The 17,312-nt window shown below is 44.2% G+C and overlaps 1 protein-coding gene across 1 annotated transcript in view; it reads left to right on the plus strand.

Annotated features, from left to right (window-relative positions):
- The window catches only part of POLN (DNA polymerase nu), a gene marked incomplete at its 3' end in the record, with an annotated part of 269,901 nt that overhangs the window by 49,984 nt on the left and 202,605 nt on the right, over positions 1-17,312 (plus strand). Inside the window, exons 9-10 of the mRNA XM_084625771.1 lie at positions 3,442-3,548; positions 14,593-14,750. Of these exons, the coding sequence (XP_084481897.1) occupies positions 3,442-3,548; positions 14,593-14,750 (265 nt within the window). The remainder of the gene's footprint in view (positions 1-3,441; positions 3,549-14,592; positions 14,751-17,312) is intronic.

A 17,312-nucleotide genomic window follows, 5' to 3' on the forward strand; every position in this document is an offset into this window, starting at 1 on the left:
CCAGGGGTGGGGAAGGAGAGCCCAGGCAGGAGGGGGTCTGGCAGTAAGCCCCAGGCAGTGGGAGGTCTGACTGTCCCCTTTATCCCCTCCATCCCACCTCCCGGGTGTGCCCAGCTCTTCTGCAAGAGCTTCAGCCACCAGGGGCTGACAGCTGGAGCTCTTCCAAAAAAAAAAAGGGGAGGGGGGGAGCGGCAGCACAAAACTTGCGCCTCCCTTGACACATTCCCATGCCTTCCTTGGAAGGTGCGCCCCATAGTTTGAGAACCGCTGTACTAGAGCACAGGCCACTTCCGCAACCTCTTAGAGGGATAACTGTAGCTGATATATGTAGGGCTACTACTTATAGTAGTATACATACTTTCACTAGCCAAAGCCATTATACTTTAGTTCAGGAATCTCATTCAGATGCCCAGTTTGGGAAGGCTGTGTTGCATTCTCTATTTAATTAGACTTGCAGTACTCTGCTCCATCTATTACTTACTGCATGGGAGCACATGTAAACAAGCATTCAAAATGGAAAGTAAAGTTACTTTTAGTAACTGGAGTTCTTAGAGATGAATTGTTTACATGTGTTGCATAACCCACTCTCCTTTTCCCCACTACTGTGCAGACCAATAGCCTGGAGTTGATAGTGGTGCTGGGACTGAGGATGGTTGGTCACCCTTTTATATCACATAGTGAGAAGGCCTCAAGGTCATCGGGGAGCAGGTGTGACTAACAGACACTGCTGGCTAAAGCCTTCCAATCTCCAGTGCATGGGGCATATGCATACAACTCGAAGTGGAACACATGTAAACAACACATCTTGAATAGCTCTAGTTACTAAAGGTAAATAACTTCCTTTCCAATTTTATTTTTCTTTCTTGCCTATGGATGTTGTACTTCATTTCTGGGAGATTTTTGATGGGCGTTTGTAAAGAGACCATATGAACAGGATTACAGCACAGCTTTTTGAACTGTATTCATAATTTTTTAAAATTTTTGAATAGAGTAGATTTTTTAAAAATAGCATTTAACATTCCTGAGGATATTTCTTAGCAGCCAGTAGCAATTTTTATAACATTATAGATCAAAAGTTCAGTCAAAATTATGAGATAGTGTTGTTTAAAGTATAAATCTCTCTTTGCTATTGCCACTTAATTTTAAAGATTGCATTTATTTCTTTTAAATATCCATTTTTTTAAATTTAATCAAATTCCATTGTTAGTTTATTTAAAAAATTAATATATTATTATATGTCAGACTTTGGGAGACACAGGACTTAGAATTCTAAAGGGACCAGAATGTAATGTTAGTCAATTTTTTAAAATTTATTAGAATTTAGCTAATTTACCCTAATGACTGGGAGGTCTATTGTGAATTACTGAATTTTTTAAATGAGCAAAAAGTAAAAAACAAAACAACAACAACAAAATCAGATTATAAAGTATAATTAATTTTGACAAAGTATAAGATGGGGGACAGGGACTTCGGTTCTGTCACAGTTCTTGAGTTAACTATATCAAAGGGCAAGTCACTTTATTTTTTTATGTCTCTCTCTCTCTCCATCTCTAAAATTGTAAATATAAAGGTGCTAGTTATTACTATTCATATTCTGCTAGTAATTTTAATGTAAATTATTATTGTTTAATACTTACACTGGGCACTGTGCTGTGCAATTCATAAAAATAGAATAATCCCTTCCTTAAAGCACTTTTAAAAGTGAAGTTTCAGTAATATGAAATCCCAGCATTAGTTTTTCTTTCAGATTATAAATTGTGCAACTCATCAGTGTACTACTGTATACAATAGTTCACCTCTATAAAACCAGCATATCATTTTAATGTGGAATCATTAGCATTTAGACAAAACCTATATCTATTAGTCCACTGTTATTTAAAGCTTTGTTTACTATTAAACACAATCTTTTTTGTCCATGAGAACTCCTTTTAGTGACATCCTAGTTTTGATTCATAGCAAAGTCTACATAAATCTCTCTTCTTTTTATAACTGTGCGTCATAAATTATTAAATACAGCACAGGCAAAGAAACTGTAACTAGTTTGAGAAGGACGAAAAGTAGTGTGATGTGCTTATGCTTTCCCAAGGGATCTTAGAGCAACAAGCAGGTTATATTTAAACATCACTTTGTACAGTGTTAAAATATTGACAATTTGTTTGTAGCTTTCAGTAACTGTTTAAATCATGGTTTCACTAATGTGCCTGCATAAACTGCTGATTGAATTTATTTTAGCACCATTAGCATGGTTAAGTTTGTTATGGAGATGCCAGTTGTGGCTTGATAAGAATATTGAGTTGAGTTTTGCATTTAAAGTAGGGATTTTTAACCCCTTTGCTATATAGGAAGAATACATCATATCCTTCCTAAAATTACACCTCTTTGAATATAGAATTTTTCTGAGAATTTATAAGTGAATCTGTTAATTAGTCTAGGAATGGTTAAGAAACAGGCCTTAAAATCTAACACCGGGTGCTATTTTTTTTTTTAAAAATTTGGACTCAGATTCTCTTAATAACAGAAAAATGCACAGGTCTGCTCGAGCCGTGTCAACAACCTGTGGCATTCCTGCACAATGTATCCATTCCAGATATTTGCAAAGCCGCCACATGGGCCTCAGACCATACCTTTGCCAAGCACTATGCCAATACACACGACCCCAGGGCGGATGCCATAGTAGGCCTTACTGTCCTTTCTGCTGCTACCATGCACATAACTCCAAAGTCCCCCCAACCATAGTGGGTACTGCTCTACTTTCACCTTGAGTGGAGCACCCACAGAAACAGCACTTGAAGAAGAAGAGAAGGTTGGTTACTCACCTTGTGCAGTAACTGAGGTTCTTCGAGATGTGTGTCCCTGTCTATGCTCCACTACCCCTCCCCTCTACTCTGGAAAAAAGAGGACTCTACAGTAGAGAAGGAACTGAGGGGGTCATGCTGTGTGCGCACTGAACAGACTCCAGTGATGCCACGAGACAGCAGCTGCGCATGTGTGGCCTGGCTAGGCACTGCTACTGAAGATGTCTAATCAATGGCGCTGGGACGCACCATCACCTAGAGTGCAGCACCCACAGGGACACACATCTCAAAGAACCTCAGTTACTGCACAAGGTGAGTAACCTTCTCTTATGAAAGCATATCAACTAAGTGGTTGTTATTTGAAAAACATAATTTAGGGGAAAAAAGTTAACTTAGTAAAATGAAAATACAATCCTGTTTTCCTATTCATTGCTCAGCAGAAGCAATGGGGAGGGAGAGGGAAACCACATTTATTTCTAATCCCCGATAGCCTATTTGTACAAGAAGTAAGAATCCTTATTTGTTTTAACTAAATAAGTGATATTAATTCATGTTCAACAGAAATGTACATAATGTAAATTTTGCATTCAGTAATATGAAAAAATGAAATGCTCAGTTAGTGAATTTATTTTTATATCTTATATAGGGAAATACTATTTCAAATACTACACTGTACTGTTGTTTGCTTCAATGCAAAGGATTTTTTGAGAACACTGCTTCATGTTTATGGTGATGATATTAACTGGAAACAAGGTAAGATGTTTTGTGCCTAATTATGCCATCTTTGCATTGGCAAAACTTCCATTGAAATCAGTGTATAATTGTTGTTAAATATACTTTATTAAAACAATTATACAGTGACATTAATCGTTTTACATGTAATTTTAAAGACAGAATCATATCAGAACTGACCCTTACCCACTCTTTCTGGACCGGGGCTCAGAGACTTTTGCGTTGCTCTGCCCAGATCATGGGCCAGAACCTCTAACTGTTTGCTGCTCTGTTCTGACTATAGGCAGGAGTCAGAGACTGGTTGGTGCCTCGCTCTGCTTGAGGATCTGGGGCCCAGAGACTCATTTGCTGCTCTGCCTGGACTGCAGGCCAGAGCCATAGGCTGTGCAGTGATCTGCTAATTCCCTGACAGTGAGCAACGCACAGTGAGTGGCCTCCCACTGACCCCGAGTGGGAGGGACTACTGCTAACCCACTACGCAACCATAAATCTCTGACTGCCAGAGACTGGGAGGGGAAGATACGGGTGGATCTCTCCAAAATTGTTCTGTTCTGTATATTCCCTTTGAAGTTCTGGTATCTGCCATTGTTAGAGACAGGATACTGGGCTATATGGACCATTGGTCTGACCCAGTATGGCAGTTCTTATCATTTTGGAAGTCTCCAGGATTCTTTGAATAGTGTCCTGATGGGTGCTCCACTGTCGGTGTGTCTGCATCCCTGCACTGCTGATCAGAGAATTTTGGTAATAGTATCCATTCCGTTTGCACATGCGCTGCTCCTCGCCTGGCACAAAATTAGCCAACGTGCCTGGGTGAGTCCTTCTCAGTGCCTTCTCAACCATCCCTGGTTAGAGATGGAGCTGGAGCTGTTCGTTTGCAGATTAACTCTTTTAGAATTGCTATTTTTTATCTTCCCTTGAAGCCTTTTTTCTTTCCCAACTTTGTTTGCATTTTATTTTGGCCTTGCTTTAAAAAACAAACAGTCTTCTGCCAACACCCTGGACAAGGGTATGCCCGGCTCCCCGGGCTTCAAAAAGTGCCTCAGTTGCAAGGAATCTATCCCAGCGACTGACAGACGCTCGCAGTGTGTTCACTGCCTGGGAGAGAAATACATTCCACAGAAAGAAAAGGAGTACTTGTGACACCTTAGAGACTAACCAATTTATTTGAGCATAAGCTTTCGTGAGCTACAGCTCACTTCTGAAACCTGACATTCCACAGAAGCGTTTCTTGTGTCAGCGACTGAAGCCCATATCCAGGAAAGAGAACTGAGACTCAAACTTCTACTCATGGAGTCAGGCCTTCAACCTCTGGAGTCCTGGCAGGAGCCCTCACCGCAACCCTCTCCTTTGAAGGGAGGTGAGTCCAGGGAGACACCTGCGAACCACTCACATAAGGCCTCTAAGAAAAGGTTTGTGAGGCCGCATAGTGAGCCCCAATCAAGCCCAAAACAATCTCAGGCTCAATCAGTATCATTGGTACCAACGGCACCAAAGCCATCTATATCTGGTACCATGGGCATGGTGGTACCGAGTTGACAGAGCAATTTGGGCTGCCTAAAGACCCAATGGGCACAAGCAAAGAAGCACCAGTACTGCGGGGGCATGAAAAACATAGGCGTGCGCAGCACAAAGGTGGACAGTCTCAGCCACAAATTCCCACATGACCACGAATGGGAAATAGATTCAGTGTTCCTCCATGACATATTCCAACAATGGGGGACACCGACAGTAGACCTATTAGCTACTTACAAGAACAAGAAATGTCCACAGTACTGCTCTAGAGTGGGGATCGGACAACACTCCATGGGAGATGCTCTCCTCCTTTTCTGAGACAAGGGTCTTTGTCAAGGTTCCTCCCCCACTCTGAACTCTAGGGTACAGATGTGGGGACCTGCATGAAAAACCTCCTAAGTTTATCTTTACCAGCTTAGGTCAAAACTTCCCCAAGGTACAAAATATTCCATCCGTTGTCCTTGGACTGGCCGCTACCACCACCAAACTAATACTGGTTACTGGGGAAGAGCTGTTTGGACGCGTCCTTCCCCCCAAAATACTTCCCAAAACCTTGCATCCCACTTCCTGGACAAGGTTTGGTAAAAAGCCTCACCAATTTGCCTAGGTGACTACAGACCCAGACCCTTGGATCTTAAGAACAATGAATAATCCTCCCAACACTTGCACCCCCCCTTTCCTGGGAAATGTTGGATAAAAAGCCTCACCAATTTGCATAGGTGACCACAGACCCAAACCCTTGGATCTGAGAACAATGAAAAAGCATTCAGTTTCTTACAAGAAGACTTTTAATAAAAATAGAAGTAAATAGAAATGAAGAAATCCCCCCTGTAAAATCAGGATGGTAGATATCTTACAGGGTAATTAGATTCAAAAACATAGAGAACCCCTCTAGGCAAAACCTTAAGTTACAAAAAAGATACACAGACAGAAATAGTTATTCTATTCAGCACAATTCTTTTCTCAGCCATTTAAAGAAATCATAATCTAACACATACCTAGCTAGATTACTTACTAAAAGTTCTAAGACTCCATTCCTGGTCTATCCCCGGCAAAGACAGACTATAGACAGACAGGTTTCAGAGTAACAGCCGTGTTAGTCTGTATTCGCAAAAAGAAAAGGAGTACTTGTGGCACCTTAGAGACTAACCAATTTATTAGAGCATAAGCTTTCGTGAGCTACAGCTCACTTCCTCAGATGCATATCGTGGAAGTGAGCTGTAGCTCACGAAAGCTTATGCTCTAATAAATTGGTTAGTCTCTAAGGTGCCACAAGTACTCCTTTTCTTTCTATAGACAGACACAGACCCTTTGTTTCTCTCCCTCCTCCCAGCTTTTGAAAGTATCTTGTCTCCTCATTGGTCATTTTGGTCAGGTGCCAGCGAGGTTACCTTTAGCTTCTTAACCCTTTACAGGTGAGAGGAGCTTTCCCCTGGCCAGGAGGGATTTCAAAGGGGTTTACCCTTCCCTTTATATTTATGACAGTCTTCTTTGCACATTTCTCCCATTCCTTCTAATACTGAAAGTCCTGTTGAAAGTGAAAAGAGAAAAAACAAACATCATATGGATTTCTCCCACCTGGACCAGACAGAAATGGTACCGTTACCTGACACAGTTGACACTGTGCACCTATGACTCTTCCAGTCACTCCTTACCTGCTATCCATCCCAACCTGCGGATTCTTTGACTCAAAGCCTGCCTCCTTCATGGTTCCAGCACATAGAGACATCTTGCTCTGAGGAGGTACAGGAGGTGTTATTACACATTAGGAAAGGAGGTACTCATTGTACCTACCTACAAAAGGAAAAGGTTTCAAATCTGGTGTCGGCCCAAAGGTGTCATCCCAAATGCAGCCACCCTACCAGTAGTCCTGGACTACCTGTTGACTCTCAAGAAATCGGGTCTCTCTCTATTAGCTCACTAAAGATTCACCTAGCAGCAATTGAAACCTTCCACCAGGAGGTAGAAGGGTACTCAGTCTTTTTCTATCCAATTACAAAGAGGTTTCTCAAAGGCATAGCAGACCTCTTTCTCTAACCCAGACTTCCCAGTCCTCAGTGGGTCTCAACCTAATGTTAAAAGGACTGACTAGACCTCCATTTGAACCCATGAACGCTTGTTCATTAACTCACCTTTCAATGAAGACAGCATTCCTGATCACCATTACCTCAGCAAGAAGGAAAGGGGAGATAGTGGCTCTAATGGCGCATCCCCGTTCACTGTGTTCTTCTCTGACAAAGTCACTCTTAGACCACATCCAAAGTTCATTCCCAAGGTGACTTCAACATTTCATATAAATCAGCTTATTCGGCTTCCAACCTTTTATCCCAGACCTCATCAGGATAATAGGGAAGGCATCCTCCATACACTAGATGTGAGGAGAGCCTTGGCCTTCTGTTTGGACAGGACAAGAGCTTTCAGAAAGTCTCTGAGACTCTTCCTCTCCATTGCAGATAGGTTAAAAGGTACAGCGATTTCACCTCGAAGACTCTTCAAATGGGTCTCGAACTATATTAAGCTCTGTTACCAGATGCGTAATGTAACACTCCCGTCTTCAATATGCATGCATTCTATGAGATCGGTTTCCTCTTCCATCACCTTCTCCAAGGATATCAGAAAATCTGTATCAGAAATCTGCAGAGCAGCTACCTGAACATCTTGCACATACCTTTGCAGAACATTATGCCATCCTGGGGGACTCGGCTGCATATGCCAGATTTAGTGCCATGGAGCCAGCATCTATAACAGTCTCGACTCTGAAGCCCCAGTCACTAGTGGTGGGCACTTCTCGGGAGTCACCTACAATGTAGAACCCATAGAGACACTACTCAAAGAAGAAGTTACTCACCTTTGTCCAGTAACGATGGTTCATCGAGATGTTTCTCTCTGTGGGTGGTCCACAACCCACCCTCTTCCCCTCTGCTTCAGAGTTCTTGTCATTAACTCCGTGGTAGAGAAGGAATCGAGGAGGGTTTTCCTGTGCATGCTGGCTAACCTTGTGGTAGGCAAGAAACAGCTCAGGCAGAATGTACAGTGATACCAAAGTTTTCCAATCAGCAGAACAAGGATGCAGACACATCTACAGTGGAGCATCCATAGGGGGACACACTTCAAAGAACCATCATTACTGCACAAGGTGAGTGACTTCTTTCCCTAGGTTCTTTGTTCCCTTTTCCTTTGTTCTATGACTGGAAAATTTATGGATTCATGGAAAACTCTCCTCATATGTTTTAGTCTCTAAGCATAGGAATCCAGTTAATATGGCTTCTTTAGAGAAAGGCTAACCTGTAATTGTGCTTCTTGGAAGATATCTTCTGACCGGATTCTTACTCATCCACCTGTGTCCCCTCACTATTGAGGAGGAGGCAATAATTTTTCAAAAGCTGATTCTTTTTTTCTGATGGACTCCTCCTACCTTATAAATATTCGTTGACTGTTAGTTACACTTAGAATTTAGGGATAACTCCACTTCCTTCTCTTGAAGAAACTACAGTAGAATGATCCAGGGGGTACTGAGGCATTGGTAATTGGTCTCAGAATAGGGCTAAACTACCTGGGCTTCAAAAACCCCAACTCTTTGAGATTTAGGGGGTTCTGACTTTCTTTGCACTAGCGAGTGGAAGTAGAAAAGTAGGAATCTGGTAAAACAATACAGTCAGACAAGTAGTATTACAAGTAAATAATTATCCCTTCACTGTAGAAACTCAACTTTGAACTACTGGTATCACCCAGTTTATTCCTCAAATTTAAATTCTCTACCTTTTAAAAACATCTCTTCCCAGGCACTCAACAAAAGTATGAGTCATAGAGTATTGACTCTAATTTAGATCTTAGTTGTATTGTCATAGGAATGTGTCTTCAAAAAAGATGGGAAAGTGCTACTTTGCAAAACCTTTTTTTTAGTCTTTTGCTATAATGTAAATAAATTTGAAATATTCTTCTTTGAGTGCTTTCTTATGTCCATTCCATGTTAGGTGTGTGCACTGTTGCTGGCGATTTTTCCCTCAGTGGTATCCATTGGGCTGGCTCTGGCACCCTCTGTTGCTGCGTGCTTATGCACCGGTAAAAGGGGCACCACCGGCCACAAACATTCTCAGTTCCTTCTTACCGCCCATGACAGTTGCTTGAATGACCCTTCTTGCTTTGGCAAGGCTTCTCCCCAGTAGTTTTTGGACTATAACTATTAGTTTATCATTGTTTAGAGTATATAGTTATTGTGATTAATGTTAGTGTACATAGTTACTGTAAATAGTCCCTATCATCAAGAGACATGCCTCTGTGCCCGGGCTTCAAACCTTGTGCCTCCTGTGGCAAACCTATACCCATGAGCAATCTGCACTCCAGCTGGTTGAAGTGCTTGGGGGAGACTCATGTGAAGGACAAATGCCAGATCTATTGGGACTTCAGACCCCATACTAAAAAAGACAGACACATCAGGTCAATGACTATCATCATGGAAGCTCCCCTCACACCTGCCTCAGAGCTGAGCTGCTCTGATTTGGCACCGAGCACTTCGGTGTCAGTGCAAAGTGCTCCTCCAGAACCAAGCTCTTCCTGGTACCGTTTGACATCTCTGGTGCTATGGAAAAAGCACAAAAAATAGCGCCCCATAGAGGGCGCTCACTGTTGCAGAAGAAGGACAAGCCGGGGGGGGGGGGAGGAGGAGGGAAGGAATCACGGTGAGACCTGTGCCACACTTCCACTCCTGGCTCCGTGATGGCACCATCAACTATGCCCAGAGCATTGAGTCCGGTGTGGTATTCTCCGCTCACACCCGGAAGCCACCGTGGCACCAGCAATCTGACTGTCCCATCAACAGGGATTTACTATCTCTCCTGGTCCCCCTGCCCAACTCTGATGGGATACCTGCCAGCTCTGATTACTGGAAGGAGCAAGGAGCATCGAGCTCCTTGCCGGCACTGGGCCCTCCAGCACTCTCTAGAGGCAAGCTGTCCCTGACCCTGATGTCCCAACCATCTCTAGTTTGCCACAGGTCCCTGGACCCCTGGCACCACATGGAGGCAGAGGCAGGTACCACTGTGCCATGGTCTCTAAGAGAGGACTTCTCTTCCAAGTCTGAAAGGGAACCCTGTGTGCAACCTCAGGGTCACCACCAGTAGCCAGTCAACATGCCACTGGACTTTGGTACTGGTCCCCCAGATGGCACCTGGCCAGCAGGTCGCTGACTGATACAGTGGCCTTACAGAACCCCTGGGGCTTTCCCCTCATACCGGGTCTTCCCTTCCATTGCCTCTCCTACTCAGATTTCCAAGAGGCAGGCTTCTGCTTCTTCCTGCCCGGCACCAGACCCCAACTTCTACAACCAAAAGTTCCTTTATTGAGCCCCTCTCTGCTTCCTCATCATACCCCACTCACAGTGGTGGTTGGTCAGTGAGGACCCAGGGTTCAGAGGTGCATCTGTGTGAGTTCACTTCCCACCTGGGGAAGAAGGCACCTTGTTCCGCCATCTGAGCACTTGGTCTGGCTGGCCGCCTCGCTGGCTGCCGCTTCTCTCCACTGGCCTCCTCACCAGCTGCTGTTCCTCTCACCAGTCACCATCTGCTACCTGCCTCTCTGCTGTGACCTCTATAAGTCAGTCTCTTGAGAGTCCACCCAACCCTTAGTGACTTTCGGTTCTTAGTGAGCAATTAACATAACAAAAGACTCCTAATGGAGCCTATTTAGCTCTATCTTTGAACTGTGGGGAGGAACAGGTTAAACCAGACTGGCGACCCTTAGGGAGAGTCCACACCTCCTGGCTGGGACACCTGTCTCCACCCCTCTTACTTTCACAGGGGTCTGGGGTCTGACATTTGAGCCCTTGGCTTAGTGAGGTCCTTTCAGCTGAAGGTGACTCCCTCATTTAGGACAGTTAAGCACAGTTCTTCAAGTGCTGTCCCTGTGGGTGCTCCACTTCAGGTGTTGGTGCATCCCGGCACTGCTGATCAGAGATTTTTGGTAGCAGTGCCTGGTTGGGACGCACATGTGCAGTAGCTGTCTCGTGGTGTCATTGACGCTTCATCTAGCACTCGTGCGGCCCGACCCCCTCAGTTCCTTCTCAACTATCCTCGGCTGCAGACAGCGCTCCAATGGTAGTGTCAGAAAATAACTTACAAGGTGCGTTTACTTATCCCCTTTACTCATACAATAAAGAGAACAACATTGATAACAACATTTCACTGCCCCTGCTTTCAGTACTAAAGTGATTTGTAACCCAACACCAGCTAAAGTTGATCACTTTGAGCAACACAGCTCTATCTGCTGGATATCTAGGCAGAATAGGTGTGTTCATGTAAATACAATTTGCTCCTGAAGTCTCTCCCCCTTTCTAACTAGCTGTTGGGAGAGTTCATTCAGACTTTGTTTATAATTATACCCCCCGATTGTGTCAGCAGCCAATGAGAGAGACAGGCAGGGCCAGCTGAGTGCTACCCCCAAACAAAAAGATGCCAAGAAACTGGGTCTTTTTGGAAGAAAGGGTTATTCGATGGGTAGCCTCCAACTACGTATCTCTGACCAGCAAGCTTTGCTGAGGAGATACAACTATTATCTGTGGGACTCCTTGGGTAAATTTAAGGACTCCCTGCCTCAAAATTAAAGGCAGAAGGTCATTGCCCTCTTGGAGGGTAAGAATGGGCTGGGACCTCTCTCCAGGCAGCTCTGGATGCAGCCAACTTGGCAGCCAGGATAATGGACTCCATGAGGTGGTGATCTTGACTCCTGTCCTTGGGACTTCCTCACAAAGTCCAACCATCCACGGCCACTCCTCGTTATTCTTGGAGCAGATGGACACAAGACTTCACAGCCTGAAGGACTCAAGGGCCACCCTCCAGTCTTTAGGCCTTTACGCTCCGACGGCTTCCAGGAAGTTATTCAGGCCCCAGCAGCCTCCTCATTCTCAGCGTCAGAAGTTATCAACTGTGCCAACCGCTCCTGTCCACCTCAACCTCCCATCCAGGTCTCAGAGGTACTCTGAGGGGCCCAAGCGGACCTTTTGAAGGTGTGCTGTCACTGCTTCAGATCCAACTTCCCTTTTATTTTTGGACTGTCTGTCCCATTTCAGCCTAGTGTGGTCCCACACAACCACGGACCATTGGGTACAAAGTACAGTGACAGTCAGCTATACCCTTCAGTTTTTGTCTACCCTCCCTATCACCCACCATCCCCGTCCCTCTTCAGGGACCCTTCTCATGAGCAATACTTAGTCCAGGAGGTACAATCCCCCTTACGAATGGGGCCATGGAGGAGGTTCTGCAAGACTTGAGAGGGAAGGGGTTTTACTCCCAATATTTCCTTATCCCAAAGGCCGGGAGGGGCCTCCAGCCCATTCTGGACCTGTATTGCCTCAACAGATATCCCAAGAAACTGAGCTTCTGCATGGTCTCCCTGGCCTCTATCATTCCCATTCTGGATCCAGGGGATTGGTATGGCATCCTCGACTTAAAGGACACATATTTTCACATTTGTATCTTCCATGGCCACAGAAGATTTCTCAGATTTATTGTGAATCAACACCACTACCAATTCACCACCCTACCGTTCAGCCTCTCTGCATCCCCTTGTGTTTTCATGAAGTATATGGCAGTAGTAGTGGCCTTACTTAGACGGCGAGGCATCCAGGTCTACCCATAACTCAACAACTGGCTGACCAAAGTTCGGTCAGAGGCTCAAGTACAGAACAGCATCAGCACTGTCCAAGCCACCTGCAGAGCACTGGGTCTGCTGATAAACAAAAGCCAACTCTTGTCCCAGTTCAGAGAATAGAATTTATTAGGGCAGTGCTTGACTTGACCTAAGCCATGGCCTTCCTGCCGGAGACCCGATTCCAGACCATATTGGACCTGATATCCGATGTCATGGTCCACCCAATTACGACAGCTCAGGTTTGCCTCAGGCTACTGGGGCACATGGCTGCAAATACTTACATGGTTCAACACGCAAGATTGTGCCTCAGACCCCTCCAGATGTGGCTAGCTTCAGTGTTCTCCCCGAGCAGACAACACTTGGACTCAGTGCTAACAATTCCTCCCCTGGTCCTTGCCTCCCTAGACTGGTGGAAAGAGTCAAGATCAGAAATGATGGGGGTGCCCTTTGTTCCCCCACAACTGTCAGTGTCTTTGGTCTCAGATGTGTCAGACCTAGAGTGCGGGCCTACCTCAACAACTTCAGGACTCGGCCTTTGGTCCCAAGAACTCTCCCTGCACATAAATGTAAGGGAGTTCAGGGCGATTCACTTAGTATGCCAAATGTTCCTTCCCCAGATCTCAGGCGAGGTGGTGCTAGTCCTGACAAACAATACTGCAGCCATGTTCTATATCAACAAGCAGGGAGGGGCTCAGTCCTTGACCCTGTGTGGACATGAGCCAGCACCCACGCAGAAAAATTAGCAGGTGCTTAGCACCCACTGGCAGCCAAGCTACCCTCCCACCTCCCCACTCCTGCCCATTGGCAGCCCTCACCGATCAGCTCCTTCCCCTTCCTCCCAGTGTCTCCTGAACACTGTGGAACAACTGTTCAGCGGCATGCAGGAGGCGCTGGAAGGGAGGGGGAGGAGTGAGGACGGGGCACACTCAGGGGAGTGGGTGGGAAGAGGCCGGACAGGGGTGGAGCAGGGGCAGGGCCTGGAGCTGAGTTGGGGTAATGAGCACCATGGGGTAAATTAGAAGCTGGCGCCTGTGGTCTGAAATCAAGGCCCTTATGTTGGAACTACTTTACACAGTGTTCTTCAAGGACAAGGTCTAACTGTACTCCCACCCGGCCTTCCTGCAAAAGGTGGTGTCACAATTCCATAGCAGCCAGGCCAACTCTTCGTAGCGATAGAAGAAAGGAGGAGAGGGCTACCTGTGTCAGCCCAGAAGATCTCGTCCTGGATAACTGCCTGTATTCAGACTTGCTACAAGCAGGCAAATGTCCTGCCTTCAGCCATCTTAACTGCTCACTCCACAAAAGCTCGGACTTTGTCAGCAGCATTCCTTGCACAGGTCCCAGTCCAGGACATGAGCAAGGCCACAACCTGGTCATCAGTACATACCTTCACATCTCACTATGACATCACTCATCAGGCCGGAGACAATGCCAGATTAAAGAGAGTGATGTTGCAGTCAACATGTCCATGAACTCTGAGCCTATCTCCTGGGGTACTACTTGTGAGTCACCTAATGTGGAATGGACATGAGCAAGCACTTGAAGAAGAAGAAAAGGTTACTAACCTTTTGTAACTGTTGTTCTTTGAAATGTGTTGCTCATATCCATTCCATGACTCTCCCTCCCACCCCTCTGTTGGAGTAAACCGGCAAGAAAGAACTGAGAGGTTGTGTGGCTGGCGGGGTATCTTATATCAGCGCATAAGCGCGTGGCTGCAAAGGGCACTAGTTGGCCCGACAGATACCACTGAGGGAAAAATCTCTGGCAATGGTGCATGCTGTGTGCACACATCTAATGTGGAATGGATGTGAGCAACACATCTCGAAGAACAACAGTTACTAAAGGTCAGTAACCGTTTTTTATTAAATCAGCAATGAATGATTAAAATAGTTTTTTATTTTTGTAGTGGCTGATTGTGTTGTGTTAGATCCAAGGATTGCTGCATGGCTGATAAACCCCAGTGACACTGTCCCCTCTTTTGAATATTTGATACATAAGCATTTTGAAAAGCCTGTCTCAGAGAGAACAGTGAATATGAATGCAGATTCCTTGAGAAATACATTGGTAAGTAGTTTTTAGAGACTCATAGTCAGATAAACCAAACGGTGAAATAGTAAAGATATTTAGATACTTTGTAAGGTACAATAGAGAAAAATATACCGTAAAAATACATGCAGGATTTTCTTCTGAGAGCAAAGGGTTATCTTGGTTAGCAATATATGCCAGATAATTGGTATAGATTAATCAGGGCTTGTAGTATTCTGTGGGCCAATGGAACCAAATTCCCTATGAGTAGCTCCTAAATCCTGCAGAACAAACCCTAAATTCCATGGCAACATTAATTAGTGTTATCAACATGAAATCTCCTTTGTTCTCTTCCTCCCACTCCCTGGCTGCAAGCTGGATTGCAACTCTCACTCCCAGCATCTCCAATGCCCTGCTGCCTCGTTGCATGGAATAGTACAGGGTGCATGCATTATAATCTAATTAATTCTCCTTTGTGAGGTAAATTTGAAAAGAGAGATGCATTTGCAGGCAGAGTGCTGGTAGGGTGACAAAATACAAAATGTTGAGCACTTGGCTGCAGCAAAATGGTGAATTCCATGCCAGAAATGCTGAATTTCATGGCATCTTGGGAAAATGTCAAATTACATAGTCATGGAATCATGGGGAACTTTATGTACAACTACACAACATGCACACAGAAAATCTGTGAATTTGTCACAGTCAGTATGATAGAAATTTTGTTTAGTTGCTGCTCTGATGACTAGAAGATTGCTGAGCAATGTTTGGTTGCCGAGTTGATGGCATTTGTTGTGAATTCTCACTTAACAGAGTGAGAAGGCTGTCATCTTACACTCTGGAAGAAATATATGGCATGAGGCAATGGTAATTGCCATTCCAAAGCGTGAAAAGCCCCCTGATGAAGCTGGAAGCTATAGGCCAATTTCTCTACTATGTACGACCTATAAACTTCTTGAACATATCCCCCTTTTTTATATATATACATAAATGGGATACCTCCAACTAAATCACGAAAATTTGGATATACAGATGATCTTGCCATGACAATCCAAGGTAGCTGCAAAGATAAAAATGAGAGCCAACATAATCCTGAAACTAGCAGGTACAACCTGGAGTGCATCAGCATCAGTGTTGCGAATATCTGCAGTAGCACTTGTATATTCAGTAACTGAATATTGTGCACCAGTATGGAGCAGATGCAGCCGCACATGACTTGTGGATACACAGCTAAATACAGTGCATCACGGGAACCCTTAAGTCAACTCCAACACCATGGCTACCTGTTCTGTCTAACATTGCTCCCTCCTGGCTTGGAAAGTAGATTGGGCTAAACAAGACTTAAAAAATAAGCACCATGTGCCAGATCCCACGCAGAAGGTTCCTGGTTTGCCCTTCCACGCTCATCTTGGTCAATTCTGAACTGAATTTGAACCAACCATGGTAGATGCAGATATCTAATGCACAAATGGAAAATCAAGGACTCCCCAGTGCGTGAGTGTGGCTCCCCACGACAGACCATCAAACATATCACTACCTACTACCCAATTTATAAATATGAAGGAGGCATTACTGCAATAAATTCTGCTATTACTGATGTAGTCATTTGACTCAATCAACTTCAGGTGAAATTGTAGTTGCTGTTCTACACTAGTCATATGAAAGAAGAATAGAAATGTTTTGTCTATTTAATGAAGCTTTTTAAAAAAATAGAATTCTTAATTGTTAGCCCTGCTGCAATAGAAATGTTCCACAGAAATCACCATTCTGCTGGCAAAACTTTTTCATGAACAATGTTATGTAGCCAAGGGTTTGGGGTCATATTTTTGGCCACAACAGTGTAGTCTGAGCAAAAATTTGAGACCCAGTTTGGAGAGACAAGGCTTCACAGGATGTGTTATTTATTCTGGGAGTTTAGAGAGTTAGGGAGAACTATTCAGATCTCAATCCGTGTCCAGTAGTCTAAATGAAGTGTTACTTTTGATATCACTAAAACAGTCTTGTCTCTTGTGTACCCTATAAGAATGCTTTAAAAAATTCCAAAACATCTAGCTTATCTGAGGAATTTTATTGACTGATGCTGTAGAAATCCTTCACTGAAATTACGTTTCAGAGTAGCAGCCGTGTTAGTCTGTATTCACAAAAAGAAAAGGAGTACTTGTGGCACCTTAGAGACTAACAAATTTATTTGAGCATAAGCTTTCATGAGCTACAGCTCACTTCATCGGATGCATTCAGTGGAAAATACAGTGGGGAGATTTATATACACAGAGAACATGAAACAATGGGTGTTACCATACACACTGTAAGGAGAGTGATCACTTTCTCCTTACAGTGTGTATAACAACACCCATTGTTCCATGTTCTCTGTGTATATAAATCTCCCCACTGTATTTTCCACTGAATGCATCCGATGAAGTGAGCTGTAGCTTACGAAAGCTTATGCTCAAATAAATCCGTTAGTCTCTAAGGTGCCACAAGTACTCCTTTTCTTTTCACTGAAATTAGCAGAACATTTAGATTGAATGTGCAGTAATAGACATGTCTTGAAGTTCTTATTAGGTATCCTAAAACACTCATGTTTAAAAAGTATATTTTTGTACT

The sequence above is a fragment of the Lepidochelys olivacea genome (genome assembly GCF_965140295.1).
Source record: "Lepidochelys olivacea isolate rLepOli2 genome assembly, chromosome: 4".
Classification (NCBI taxonomy): Eukaryota; Metazoa; Chordata; order Testudines; family Cheloniidae; genus Lepidochelys; species Lepidochelys olivacea.